Raw genomic sequence first — 15,634 nt, forward strand, 5'->3', positions numbered from 1 at the left:
GGTCTCGGTCTTAAGAATTAAGACACGCAGTATCGTCCTATTTGGAACACAGAGGAGCCCATCACCGAACTGCCACCACACACATAAGGACAACACTCTAAGGGAGAGGTCCCCAACCTTTTTGGCACCAGAGACCGGTGCTCCTATGAGAATCTAATACCTGATGATTCGAGGTGGCGCTGAGGCGGCAATGCCAGCACTGGGGAGCGGCTGCAAATACAGATGAAGCTTCGCTCACTCACTGGCCACTCGCTGCTCACCTCCTGCTGTGCGGCCCAGTTCCTAGCAGGCCGTGGCCTGAGGGTTCAGGACCCCTGCTCTTAGAGATGGCAGATCATACAGATGAATGGAGCCTGGACCTCAAAGCGCCTGTGTGGGTCAGAGCCACCCTGCCACTCACTTACCTCGGGAGTGCCACATGAAAGAGAAACATCAGTGTTTCAAACTGCTTTATTCATGGGGCTCTTTGCTACTGTGGCTGAGTCTTCACCTAACCACGGTGGTATAAGGGAGTTGCACCACGTGCTAGCGATCCCACCCCGCCTGTTTCCGTAACCCTAACTAAAAAGCAAAGCCCATCTTGAGAAAATCGAAACGAAATTGCCATTTCTCACCCTCATCTGCATTCTCGGGCCATAGCCTCAGAGAAATAGGAATTCACTCATTCAGCAAACATTTGAGCTTCTATAGAAAGTATGATACTATACTGTAGGAATGGAAAAGCCAGTGGAAAAAAAGCAAGCCAGTGAAACCCTCCCTGGGTCCGGCCCTCTGCACTGCACACTTTCACGCAGGAGTTAAGCTCCAGCTGCCTCCAGGATTCTGTGGCACCTTGTACATAGCAGGCGCTCAATGACTTAGTCAGGGGACTCAATGTATTCAATTTGTCCTCAATGAACCCAGTCTAATGGGAGAAATGGAGAAAAACAATACAATAGAGAACCTCTTACATCACAGGCATGCTATCCGTTCACTGATTTTTAGAAATGAGTAAACATATGAACATCAAACGACATAATGGCAAATGCTACAGAGAGGCAGGAGGAATCAGAAATCCACAAAATCTTTGCGGAGTTGAACCCTGCCAGGAATTCTGAAGGACAAGTAGGAAGTGGCCAAATAAACAAGCAAAAAAAAAAAAAAAAATCAAGAAAAGATGTCACGGTCATACTGTGTGAACCTGTTTATGTTAGCTGGAACAAAAGGCACAGTTCCAGTAATACGATGCACATAACCAGTGCTCCTGTGGTTTGATGACTACTGCTTCCATTAATTAAGCCTAAAACGGAAACCTTTTCTTCAGTATTTGCATCATCCTACTTGCTTAATACGAACTGTCAGCCCACCGCTTCCCCTTCCTTAACTTACAGATTTAATTTTCATTTTGAAACCTAAAATCAGGGTTTGACTAGTTCTAACAAGTCCTCTATCACATAATCAAAGAATCTCAAAGTTGATAGGAATCTGAAAAGTCACCAGATAAATGCTCCGAGAAGTCATTGATCGGAATCAGCGGTAATCAGGTCTCCTTTGCAGTCACGTGGGTTTTCATCCCTCTCTATGGCACTTTACGATCTGTCCTAGATCTGTCCTAGAGCGTATTTGTTGGGACACACATTCATGCGCTCCCACTAGAATGCATGATCTTTACTCGAAACCTACCATTCTTAGTTATCTCACATCCCTCCAGGACTCAATAGCCAAAGGCTCCGCATGAAATCGTCTTCCAAAGCAATCCCATCAAGCTCTCCGAGTCCCTGTCAAGGCTCAGTCCTGCCTCTCTGCTCGCTCCCTAGTACGGCATCGTCATCCCTGTACAGGGGGCTGTAACTTCCTTCCTAAGACCCACAGTCACCCCCACAGGTAGAGCTTCCTTCTTGTTCTTAATGCTAATAATGCTACATTATTTATATTTTTTCACCTCCATTTCTATTTTATTGATTAGGGCTTAATATACTCCAAATGTTTAAAAAATGAAACAAGTTCCAAATAAAACATTCCACTTTGAAGCTGCAGAATGTCTGTATCTCAGAAACTGTCAGATGGTTCCCTGCAGGTGCTTTTAAGCCTAGAATCATCAAGGGCCTTTCTCGTTCCATCTTTTGTTCCTCTGACAAGGCTACTGTGCTTCCTTGAGACTTCCTGTTTGAACAACCACACACTTGGGTGTTCGAACTCCCATGTGTCCACTGTTCACCATAAAAGGGACCTGAGGAAGTAACCGGGCAGCTGAACACAAAATGATGTATGAAGAAAACCAGCTGTGTGTTAGCAAGATGAACAAAGAGACAACAGGGAGCGAGGCACTGCTGTGAGCTTCAAAAACAAGGTCTATTTCGTCAGACATGGTTAAAAGGCTGCTGATTCAGAGCATTAGCGGCCCATTCCATAATTGAAAACCTCTAGAGATGTGAAGAAGTCTGTTTTTCAGTTATTTCCATACAATTTCACCCCAACACCACCCTTCCCAACAGCCTCCCTCATGGGAACAAAGCTGTCTCTCCCTTCTGTCACAGAAACGGCAATACCAACTCGCAAGATTTCATAAAGAAATGTAATACTTATTATGTCCCAATCCAAATAGCAGATCCTCCCTTCCCCAAGGGGATTTCCCGTAAAAACACAGAAAACACAGAGATACGCACACAAGAACACACAAAAAGCAGCACAGAAAACGAGCCTACATTCCTAACATCTGGAAAAGACGTTAACGTCCGGAATCAGTCCCTCTTCTGATTCACCCCTGATTCACCCTCCACATCTTGTGCCAGGATAGAAAAGCTTTCAAGTGGGCATAAGTTTAAAACCAAAATCTTACTAAAATGGCCACAAAACCGAATGCTCCCAATTCCATCAGGAGGTGATGCTAACTTATTCCTTGGCATGAGGCAAAAACGCTGAAAACAGCAGGAAACAAACCAGTTCGAGCCTCTAAAGCGATCCTGACAAAGTAAACAAATTTTATTACAGCTGTATTACAGATGTTCCCACACACTTTCATAATCCGTAGTAGAGTTCTAAGAATTTAGTCTTTAATTAACTTTTTATCCCATGAACTTATCTAAAATATTCACTATAAATTCAAAACTATGTATAGAGCAGCTCTAGAAGTTAATCCTAGAGCCTCAGCCCCACAGAACGTGGCCTTTTTCCACAAAGGAGCAATCACACGGCCAACACAACTAAGTACACACTTGTTCTTTTGGTCTCTAACTCCCCTGTGCCTCACCACCTCCCAAAAGAACGCGTGGTTTCGATGAGAGTTTCCGGGATGCTCCTCTCTACCAGATCATGATCTGGCATTAAAATAATAAGCTAAAAACGTAGTGACACCAAAACAACAGGAGAAGTCATCAGTCCGATCAGAATAAGGTCCCCGATGAGCAGAAACCGCTGGGGGGCGGAGCAGCAGCAAGGAGCTCAGGTGTACAGATCAACTGCGAAACCATGGCAACCGCACCCTAACGTCTATTAAAGATTCTTTAAAAGACTGAATAAGTTAAACCAGGACACATCCCTAAAATATTTTTTATAGCTTAAAATTTTGTTTCTTTCCAACTCCAAAATTTCATGATTTTATGATTCTAGTTAGCCACATGTTAAAAAGTCCATTAGATGCCAACATTCCAGAAAACTAAAGGCCTGAACGTTGTAAGGGATAGGGACAGAACACAAACAGAATCCGTATCTAGATCTAGTCATTGCACACTGCCAAGTTACCATCACTTAGTCCTTAATAGTTCTGATAATAAGATGATCTGAGAATATGACCATTCCTGCCTCTAATCAGGATTTGTGGTTTCAGAGCAGGAAAGCATTACTTCCCAGTTCCTGCCACTGAATAGAAAGCTCAAAAAAAAAAAGCTGTTTGACTCATTTCATCAAGCTGTCACTACCCCTTTTTCAAAAACTGTGAAGCTTCTCTCTTGGAAATACAGGTGACCCTTGAACAACATGGAGATTAGGGCACCGACCTTTGTGCAATTGAAAATCTGCGTGTAACTTTTGACTCCCCCAAAACATAACCATACTCATCCCTCAGTATCCACGGGTGGCTGCTTTTCAGGACCTTTTACAGACATCAACATACATATATGCTCAAGTCCCTTACATATAACAGCGTAGAACAACACACACAGCTGGCCCTCAGCATCTGAGAATTCCCATCGATGGATTCCCAACCACGGATCGAAAATACTGTCTTGATCCAAGGTTGGTTGAATCCAAGGATATAAAAGTGCAGATACAAAGGGTCTGCTGTATATCCAAAAAATCCACATATTAAGTGGATTCATACAGTTCAAACCCATGTTGTTCAAGGGTCAACTGTAGTTAGATCTTTCCATTCTCTTTGAAGAAAGTTGATGGAGAAGCCTTGAGAAAATATTTATGCTTCTATATTTTACCAGCTGGTAAAGGTGGAGCAAATTTCAAATCCAACATTCAGCCATCAAATGTAGCAGTGGCTGCCATCCCACCCAACCTCCCCACATGAAAGAAAAATTGAGTATGTGCATTTAAAAATCATCAGTCACCAGGATGTGATGATGTAACCACTTGTATCACGAAAATACAACGTGTACTAAGCGGGTCTGTAAAGGATGCAGAGAAAGCAGGGCTGTGATTCAGTAATACTTAAAATTTAATCAGTCAAACTTGTACCTGTAAAAAAAAAAATCCGTCCTAGAATCTTGAGTTCTAGAAGTAGAGATAGCATATAGTGGGGGAGCAGTACCAAATACAAAATCTAAGTGGAAATTATGACCCTCTTCTTCAGAGACAAAGCAAAAAAAATTGTTTTTAATTTTTAAAAAGTTAAAAAAAAAATTTTTTTAAAGGTATCTAAGAGTCCCCTGTTTAAATCTTTGCTCAGAGATACTCTGGAGAAACTAAGGAGAGATGGACTTTATAACAGATAAATAAATAAGATAGATTAGATAGACAGAGTTAGAGATTTACAAATTAACATGTAAAGAAATCAAGGCAAAGGAAGTCACTTCCTACAACAGTGACAAAGAAATCTCCTAGGACCACAGTAGTTATCAATCAATCAAACCATCCACCATCCATCAAAAGCGCTTAGACCTATTCAGTTAGCAAACTTAAACAACCATGTAAGAGTGAGAATTTGCTTGAAGCAGAGGGGAAATGAAATAGAACCTGGAGATGGACCTGGAAGCCTTATCTTCAAGGACGTCAGATAAAGTAAGCAACTGAACTAAATGCAGCAATTCTCACCAACCAGAAAGAAAGGAGATAAGGTGGCCGTCCCCCACCGCCCTCCAGGAAATAGGGTATGTGGTACCATTTTCCTGTCAGGAGACACTGACAAAACCCAGGATCTCATTCTGAAATTCAATAAATTCCTTAGAAATTCCTAAAGGCATTAACAGCTAAATATTAGAAAACTAGTGTAAGTACCTCAAACCTAACAACCCTGTTCTTCACAAATAAGTGCAGAGCCCTTGAGGAGAGAAGCCACCTGAAGCCAGAGTTCCTCCAGCAGAGGCTGCCAGGGAAAGCCGGGTCAGTTCTTGGGTTTCGTGTGCATGCATTTCACTCCCCCGTTAAAGGTCTCTGTACAGTTCTCTATCACCTTCCGGTATGTTCTGACACGGGAGAGGAGCGAGAGCGGGACCTATGTACAACGAGAGGGCGAGGTTCCCACCTAAAGTCTGCCTGTTCCACCTCAGAGGAGTCCCTCGTCGCCTGACATTACTGCTTCATACAGGAGAACAAGAGTTCTCAAGATCATTTCAAGGGTCCGAAGAGCTAACTAGGAAGCACTCAATGAAAGGTAACTTACTTTGTTTTGTCGCCTAGTTTTTAAGATCTTCGTCTCTCCAGAACCCATCTCTGATGCCGTCCTACCCCGAGAAAAGCAAACAATATCTTCACCATTATCTGGTTACTTTTAGATCTTGATTCAAACAATTCACCCTTCCTGGAAGCCCTCCATCATGTCCACTTGGGTCTTTTCTTCAAGACCCAAGAAGCTTTTCCTGGCTAACTTCAATCCACACTCTTCAAAGTGCTTTGCAGGCATTCCCTCTACACTTCAAAAAGTTTTGACTGAATTATTTTTACTGTGTTTATATTGTCCTATTGGTTTCCTGAACATGAATGTTTATGTCTCATCTCCTGAAACACATTATAAATTACGTGAGGATAAAGAAAGCATTTTGACATCTACTGTTACCCAGACATCCTTTATTACAATAGCCATAAATGAAGAATTTTCTCACTGGCTGGCTTATTTACATAAGACGTTTGTCCACTAACTAATAAGAATCACAATCCAATAACCTCACTTAATTTTGAGTGCGTAAGTCTTTCCACTTTGTTAGATATACTTGGCAAAATTCCACAAACTTCTCTAAGAAATCCACACAAGTCAAACTTCAGACTTTCTTATTTCTAAAAGGCTCAACGAGGAAGTCACTGCATAGAATATGTCAAAGGAAAGAATATGAGCTCTTCACATTATAAGCAATTTGTGGAATATTTCATTTTCACCATAAAAATTAAATAACAAGTTAGATAAAAACTAGACCAAAAGCCATGCCACACAGAAGCAGCATTCTTAGAGGATCCTCTACCTGCAGCAAAAACCACAGACTCACCATCCCATCGCTTCAAACCACAAAGCACCAACCAAAACCATGACCTGCTTAAAGGCAGGTGAGAGGAGCAAAGAGAACTAACTGCTCGTCCACACGCTCCCCACACTCCGCCTCCTGAGACTTCGCAGGAAGCTCGTCTGAATGCTCTTCTGAACACACTCTGCAGGTACTTCCGTTAAAGCCGGCCGATACCTCACCTAAAATCAGCTGGTTCACTCATCTGTCCGTTCACGCAACCCATATTTGCTAACACCTATTAATGCCAGCAACTGCTGGCAGAGAATAGAAAGACAGTGAGAGAAATATATCTTAGACGATTAAAGCCTCGTCCTATTTTAAGACAAAATATGCCAAAAACAAAGGAACTCATGTTATAATTGGTTCAAAAGTTTCTTTCTTTTTTTTTTTTAATTCGAGCGATAATTTACATATAATGCAGTTCACAAATATTAGATGTGAAGCTGTGAAGCTGTGCACAGGTGCACACCTATGTAACCTCCACTCCCATCAAGGTATAGAACATAAAGTCAGAACTCTAAAGGGAAAAAAGACTGGCCATTAACTGTGTCTCTGAAAACAATGACTAGGTGCCTCACAGTCATTGCCACGGGAGATCATTTTGGTTAGTAGCAACCTTCACGTCCACTATGATTTACCATCACAAAACAAAATTCGTTGAGTCCCAAACGCTTTACAAGACCATTCATATTTTTAACTCCAAGACATAAAAAAAGAAATGGGAAGGAGGTTGATTCTGAATTAATATTTCCAAGAGCTTTCAAAACAAAAAGATAAAATAACAAAGAATAATCTAAAGGGGTTTTTTTTTGAAAAATCCAAACAAGATGATAAAACAAAAATCCAAGGATGCTTTCTCTACAACAGGAAGCAGCCACGCGGCTGGAAACAAATTGTAAAAGCAGGGAGCTGAGGGAATATAACTCCTAAAGTTTTAAAAGAAATCATATAAATCCCCTAATTCATCTCACAGCCTTGCCACGAGGTTCTCCTCCCATAAGAGATCTGAGAGCGCCATTGTCTAAGAAAGAGATAAGTCTCCTTTATTTTATTTCATGAATATGTAGCTGCCCCGGGCACCGGGCTGACTGGGCCCAGTTATTTTAGGCTGGCCCCGGGGAAGAGCCCATGGAAAGAAAAGCAGATGTACTTAATTAGTGTCACCACCGTCTGGCACAATACTCTAAAACCTCAGAGACGTTTCTATAAATGAGTTTTCTGGTTAACCCCTTTTAGCAAGCTGTCAATTTTAGGCCCAAATGAGCAAACATCTAACTTTATCCTTTCACAAGAAAGGAGCTGCTGGCAAATGCCAGGATGTCCCTGTCACACATCTCAGAGCAAGCAACTCAGGCGAGGTGCCAGAACCAGCACACAGGCATCCTGAGAGCTAACCTTTTGCAATTGACAACTTAAGATAAGGAGCAGATTAATCCCTTATTTTTAAAAATCTCCTCAGGAATTTTGGGCAATAAAAATGAACAAACAGCTCTGCTCTAAACTTTGACACTTTCCCCTAAAATCCAAACAGAACAGCAATAGAGCTGTCAAGTACAGATGGAAACAAGGAACAGGCAGTATCTGTCGGTTCTGCCGCCTGTCAACTCTAGACAAACAAGTGATTATCGTTCGCCTGCCTGACACGTCAGTGTGGATACAGTAGGCTACACCGTACTCCACGTGTCCTCGCTGTCCCGAAGAGAAGGCACACCCTAGCATGTCTGTCCTCTAACCGTACCCCTAACGAATGAGACTAAAAACGATGCCATACACGATAAGCAAACATTTCACTGTGAGCTTCCCTTGCCACTGCTTAAATCCCCTTTAAGAGTCTGTCAATAATAGACATGGAAATATATATATGTATTTTTTTTATTTTAAATTCGTTTCTGTCCATTTCCAAAGGGAAAACACAGAATATTAACATTAAAATCCCAGAAATACATATTCCCATGTGAGATTCAAACCTGAGCAACTTTCTCACAAAATGTATCTAGCTGACTTCAAGTCATATAAAAGTCTAATTGTTTCCCAAAAAAGGAGAGTCGCAGACCTTTCGCTTCCATATCAGTTCTGCACCTTAGTACTTCTTTATAAAGCTACAGAAATAAAACACCCATGTACCATATTTCATATTAGCTATTACAGTGGCATACATCGCAAGAAAATCGAGAGATGGCACTGACAAAAATAAACACGAGTTCAAAAGTATTACTGAGAAGAATTTAATGTGCAGTGTTTGGGGGCTTCTTATAATTCAGGCATTTGTTTATTCACTCATTATGCATACAGACATACATACATACAATACTACACCAGACACAGACACACTGCTAAGCTCTGAAGATTCTAAGCCTCCAGCCTCCATCCAAGTGGTAAGTTAAGTGAATGTTCTCTGTGCATGTACCTTTCACTTAGGACTTATTACATAACACTAAACATATAGGTGTAGACCTGAGGTCATCACACTTGTGCTGTAGAGGGCCAGATAGTAGTAAATATTTTAGGCTTTGTGGGCCAGGACATAGTGTTTGTTGCAATTACTCAATTCTGCCTTTATGGTGCAAAAGCCTCCACAGACAACATTAATAAATGAACCTGTGTTCCAGAAGAACATTATAGATACTAAAATTTGAATTTCATATAATTTTCCCATGTCACAAAATGTTTTCTTTTGATTTCAAACCAATTAAAGATGTAAAAACCATTCTTAGCACATGGCCCATAGAAACACAGGTGGCGGACCTGGGCTGGATTTGGCCAGTGGGCTATAATTGCCCTCCTGCCATTTAAAGACCTAGGTCTTCAGCTGTAGGCCCCAAGTTCCATGAAGTTGGGGCATTGTCCTATGAATCACTACACATCCAGGAACCTGCTTGGAGCTGAGGCATAGCAAGCAATTTATTAATGTGGGTTTTACTGCACCGGACTGAAAAGATCAAGTCCCTGACCATGCCTTCCAAGACCTTGTGGTCTACAAGTGGAGACAGACGAGTAAAGAAACAGACAACGCCACGTGGTAGACATCTGCAGAGTGGTGCGAGTGGAACACCTAATCCAAGCCAGAGAACGGGACAGAAAGGGGAGAGAGACAGTCTGGGAAGGATTCCCAAAGGTGGTGTCGCTGGGGAGAAGTGTTCGAAACCAAAGCATGTAAAACGACAAAAGCTTAAGCCTGGAGATTAAAGAGCTCTGGACCCTAAAGTACCGTGGGCACCGTGCCAAGGGGTCTGGACTTTACCCTACAGGCTTGAGGAACCGCTGCAGAACTTTTAGCTGGGAAATGCTATCATCGGGTTTGCTTTTTAAAGCCAGTGTATATATACATATATCCTTATCATTTAAAAAGACAGTGCACATGGGGGCTCAGTCCAAAGTGTGGCTGTCCAGATACAAGGGGCGAAACCGCAGGCAGGAAGGGGTTAGTGAGGGAGCTGCTGCAGTAATCCAGGCGAACTTCAATGGGGAGCTACAGCAAGTCAGAGATAGAAGAGGATTCGAGAGACACGGTGGCTGGACTCAGGAGGTAAGAGTAGAGTCTTAGGCAGACGGTAGGAAGGATGGGTAGGAAAGGTGGCCTTACAGCGGCCCAGACCTGACCTGCCTCCCAGCCGTGGATCCTACCTGCTCACCAAACAGAGTAATCTTTACCAATGATGGACTATCAAACATGGTTATCGTCCGTGGGACATTTGGCAAAAGACTGATCAAAAGTCTCATAGTAACACATTAGTGCCATTCATTAAGATACGGCTTTGAGTTGCGTAAGATGATGATAAAGGATGAATTTAGTTTTGGACATGGCCTCTGGACATCCCAAATTGACCATGTCTAATAAGTCTTTTGGTCTGGAGAAAGAGCTGGCCTGGAGACATAAATTTGTAATGTACTGATTTGCAAACAGTATGAAGCCTTGAGATTAAGAGGAGGTCATTCGGGGAGAGTGAGTAGCATGCAAAAAAGACTCCAGTGAAACCTAAGTGAAAGGAACAGACAGACTAGGAGAAAAACCAAGGGAGTCTGCTATCTCTGAATCAGTGTGTACGTGAATTTGTATTTTAAAGTTGCCCTGGAATAAAGTAGAGATCATTTTTTTGAGATTTGTTAGAGAAACTAAGAGTTTCAGGGGCCTAGTGCTTTAGACTGAGTCAAAACCTACGTCCACGGTGACTCCTGGCAAATCACCTCCTCGAGATCTTCGTATTTACCTGTCCTGTGCTGTGAAAATCTAATCAGTAACAAACCGGAGGCTCTAAAAACTGTGAAATATCATAAAGGTACTGCATTCCTGATTTATTACTGTAATGGCATTACAACTAAGTATAAAGATTCTGTCTAATAGAGTATAAACTTCTAAAGATGGGAACTTCAACCTTCTACATCTTTCTACCAGGCACTATGCTATGCATTTAGTGGGTATTTTAAAAATGTTAGCAGAATATTTGGCAGTAACATGAGAATGTATGCACGGGGGAAGATGTGCCCAGCAAAAGGCACATCCAACTTCCTAAAAGGATTTAGAATTGAAATAGTCAAACCATATACCTCCCACGAATGCAGCCAATGACAAAATTATTGGGATGAGGGGATGCTTTATAGTTCCAACTTCTCTCTTAATGTGCAAAGTGTTGTTCCGCATGCTTTAGAAACATGGAGAAGGTATTTACAGGAAAAAGCAGTGAATTGTAGAACCGGAAAACAGCGACTTTATAAAACTGTATTCAACGACCGCTGGCCATTAGAGAAGTGTTCTTTCACTCGCAAGTTGAAACCTGCAAAATGTAAATCAGGCCTTTGTGAGACAACCGAAAATAGTGTCCCCTCGGGGTGCGTGAATACCACAGTGACATCACCCGAGTGAACTATTCCCTGACACAGAGCCTAAGACTTTCCTGGGGGAAAAAAATTGCTGTCTCTTTCATGTTAAATATACAGCAGAGGACCAAATAAATATTATACCAGAATAAAATGTAATATCCTTACATATCAATTATTCTAATTTAGACATGCAAAAAAGATATTTAGATATAGCTAAAAAGCATCTTTAATCATTATTGTTCTACCTTATAAGGAGCTTGGAATCTATTCTGATGTTGGTGTAAATTTTAGGAGTTCCATAAACTCTGGTAGAGTTGGTTTTATAAGTCAGCACTCCCTTAATCTAATTGTTTTTAGTAAAAGGGAAAGCTACCTTCCTCCAAGCTCAAGACCCAGTCTGCCAAGTTTCCATCCATAATGACTATCAAGTTAATTAGAAGGGCTGCTTAATAAAAGTGAAATCCGCAGCTACAATCTTACTATCAACTACCCCACTGATACTGATAAAACCTATTATGACTTATTATAAAAAAACACAAAAGCCAAACTTAAACAGCAATCAGAAAATCCATACAGCAGTCAGAAGATTCAGAATTTGAACACAAAATAATTAACTTTTTAGAAAAAGGGTGCCTGGCTGAGATTTCTCTCCATAATAGGCAGAAAATGCAGTTCTGGTTCCCACAGCAACTTAAACGCATTTTATCTGAGGATACACTGCACACTGCACCCTGCACCCTGGATTACTATACATGCTGCTTAAAACGTGGCTGCTTTTCAGAATCAGTGCTGGTTTTCCTGGCTTTTGTACAAGTTATGATAATTGTACAATGATCTAATTTGTACTTGCTGTCTGTTAAAATGTTCCTCAGCCCACCCAAAAGGTACCAGTTAAAATGATCGTGTAATTTTATATACACATGCGTGGGCATTAAAAGTTTCCGGAGCATTACATAAGAAATTGTGCAGGTGGTCTCCAGGGCAACTTAGTAACTGGAGATGAAGAGACTCACTAGTCATTACACTTACTGTTTTAATTTGCCATGGTATGTTTTATTTTTATAATAAAAAAAAAATGACTTATGGTCTGTGCCAAAACATGTATGTTTCTTGTGACTACTTAAGTACAATCTGACTTTGCTTATTTTAAAGTTTACTGCATTTAAAGTTTAACATTAAAAGGAAGCCTGGAAAAGTAGTGGCTAGACCTAGTTCTTTCACACTGCTCACTTCGAGTTTCACATGCTCTGTGAGGGCAGAGCACAATATGCATCACTTGTTTAAGGGTATGTGAAATTTGAACTGGATGGGAGATTTAATAGATGCACAAACAGTCATGGTACTTGAATTCATGGGAAATAATTAGTTAGCTAGAGCCCATGGAGGAACTGGAGTCAGGGAGTGAATATGCTGAACATCATAAAGCCAGTGTATATATACATATATCCTTATCAATTAAAAAGACAGTACACATGGGGGCGGGGGACATTGAGACATCAAGGCTACAGGAATCTCCCTCCCCTTCCCCATCACACACAATTTCCTCCAGGACATCATTTCTCATCCAAGAACAAGTACAGTGAGTTCTAGTCAAGTTTTCTAAAATTGTCTATCTAAAAAGTTTAAGGTAAATGTTTTTACAGTCAATCATAATACTAATATGAAACTATTTTAAATAATTTAACTTAAGTTTTAAACCAATAGTTTATGAACCTCATTAGCAAAAATATTATCACAAACTGAAGAAACTTTCAGCAAAAACAAGTCCAAACATATGATATTTTTAGACTGAAAAGTCATGGTAGAGTCCTAAGTAGGTGAACTCTAAAATCTCTTTTGACCTTTTAATCACCAGGATCCAGAGTTACTGTATCTACCTCCCAGCAACAGCAACCTAACTTGACTGATACTGTCTAACCCAGGGCATTATCTTTGTAACAGAGAAGCAACTGTTGAGTAATCTACCTCTATAATCATCTGAAATAACCTTTTGCTACATAGTACCCACAGCAGAAAATTCAGAAGGCCAAGACTGACAGCCCCACCTTTACGTACATAAGAGATTCTTGTTCAGAAATTTTCAATTGACTCTAGGGCACTTTGAGACATCAAGGTGATGCCTTTACTTTGAAATGTTTAATATGTGAAAATAGATAAAATAAGACTTTGTGGGCATTCGAAATTCAACACAGAAACTTTCACACGTGAAAATTTAAACAAAAATAGTTGGATGTAAGTCTCAAAAATAATCTTGGCCAAGTTTAAAAGGGTAACATTTAGGAGAAAATAGCTAAAGAGCATCCTCGCTGTCTTAGAAGACCTAGGTGTCTTGCAGTCTTTAGAAAGGCACCCGCTGCAAGATACAGCTAGTTCTGTATGTTCCCAATCCCTTCGAAAAACTGAACTCAGTACAGTTTACTTCCTTCATCTCTGAAAAGCAGGAGTCTCAGAGTTTCACTTTATGAACTTATTTTCAAAAAGTTTAATCTTCCTAATGACTTGTCTACAAATAAAATGGCATTTACTACAAAGTTACTAAATACCGCTTTTCTAAAACATACTCCACACACAGTAATTTAACTCCATTTTTCAAAGGTTTTTTTGTAAGTCATATTCTTTCTCTGGCATCTTGACACTTTCTATAAAGTTCAGTGTACCAGAGAGCGATGGAAAGAAAAAATACAAAACCATGACCAAAAGAACCATTTGCCTTCAAAATGTTCCTGTCAAAGGCCCCCAAATAATGTCATTAGCCTTACAGAATGACCCAGCTTTGACAGAAGAATGGGCTGGTGCTCCGCTCTCTCTGGAAGTCCATTACTACCAGCCACCGTAAAATCAAGTCTTTCAATGCAATGGGGTTTGAAGCTCTACAAATCAAATGCAGGTTCTCCCACACGTTACTCTGTTAACTACAGTTACTCTGTTAACTATAATGTTTGTTTTATATTTCAATGATAAAGAAAAACTCACCTAGATCAAACAGCATGTTTGATACTTTAAGATAAACACGAACATCCTTGTCTACGCCCTCCCACCCCCAGCAATGGTGTTTTCCGTATATCCCTTTCCTGATTTGTAAAAAAAAGGTCACTTACACAAGTTTCCACACTTGCTTTGAATCAAAGCGAAAGGAAGGCAGCGAGGAGTGCCTTTTTACCCAGGGACAAACCTGGGCCCAGCAATTACAGTGAGTGCAGACGCTTCCTTTTGTTTCCTCTGTACCAGGATTACCGGTGAAAGGGCTGGGTGGCTCTTAATTAAGACTGAACGACTGTAAAGAACAATAACCTTAAACGTGAATTTCTATTTTAATTACACGTAGACATTACCGGTAGTAAAGGCATTTGCTCCCCTCAAATTCCCCAGTCTTGGACCTTTCCTCTCCAGCTTATTCAACAGAGCAGACAGCAATCACCCTCAACCCTGGAAGACTTTTCAACAAGGGAACTGCTTAAGGTGGACCCTCTTGTCGCTGATCCACGAATACGCTGTGATGGGCCTGCTAGCAGAGACAAGAGCGCGGATGGCGGTTTCTGATTAACGCTTCCGAAAAGAGGGACGAAAACTGCCGAAATATCGAATAATCAAGGGAGCGAGAACCCGGTTAAGTTAGAAAGAACAGAAAAGCAGACAGAGAGATGCTGGCGCGAAGCATCTTGGCCCTCGCGGGATGTTAAGTGCTAGATCTAATTTGGAAGTTGGAGAGGGGACTTTCTGCGTGGCCCATGCGGGGGAGCAGAGAGCCAGCACACGGCTGTTTGGGCCCGGCGGGCTGGGCCAGGGGTGAAGACGGCCCGGGCGCTGGACTGTTGGCGAGCAGTAGTAAGGGACAGGGCTGTCACCGCTTACCCAGGTGCAGCGTGAGGTTGATGGAGTTGGGGTACTGCACCCCGGCCAGCATGGTCTGGCTTTGCCACCAGGTGGTGTCGGCCTGGTTGTTGTAGTCGGTCAGGAAGGCTGCCCCGTGCTGCAGGTGGGGCTGCCCGGCGTCGCACAGGTGACAGGACTTGGTGACCCCGGTCACCCCGGTCTGCACACAGTACTCCTCGGGCGGAGTCCCGCACGTGTTGGTGGCCACCACGGTCACGTTGAAGGCGGCGTTGACGAACTCCGGCATGCAGCGCTGCGGCCGGCCGCCCTCGTCCGTGCACTCGTCCATGGCCGCGCGGGCG

At 41.8% G+C, this 15,634-nt stretch overlaps 1 protein-coding gene across 1 annotated transcript in view; it reads right to left on the bottom strand.

Moving 5' to 3' along the window:
- LAMC1 (laminin subunit gamma 1) overlaps positions 1 to 15,628 on the bottom strand; it is a 116,156-nt gene extending 100,528 nt beyond the window's left edge. The window contains exon 1 of the mRNA XM_011361201.2: positions 15,312 to 15,628. Coding sequence (XP_011359503.1) covers positions 15,312 to 15,621 — 310 coding nt within the window. The 5' untranslated portion in view covers positions 15,622 to 15,628. The remainder of the gene's footprint in view (positions 1 to 15,311) is intronic.
- Between the last annotated feature and the right edge of the window lie 6 nt (positions 15,629 to 15,634).

The sequence above is a fragment of the Pteropus vampyrus genome, unplaced genomic scaffold (assembly GCF_000151845.1).
Source record: "Pteropus vampyrus isolate Shadow unplaced genomic scaffold, Pvam_2.0 Scaffold65, whole genome shotgun sequence".
In the NCBI taxonomy this organism is placed as follows: domain Eukaryota; kingdom Metazoa; phylum Chordata; class Mammalia; order Chiroptera; family Pteropodidae; genus Pteropus; species Pteropus vampyrus.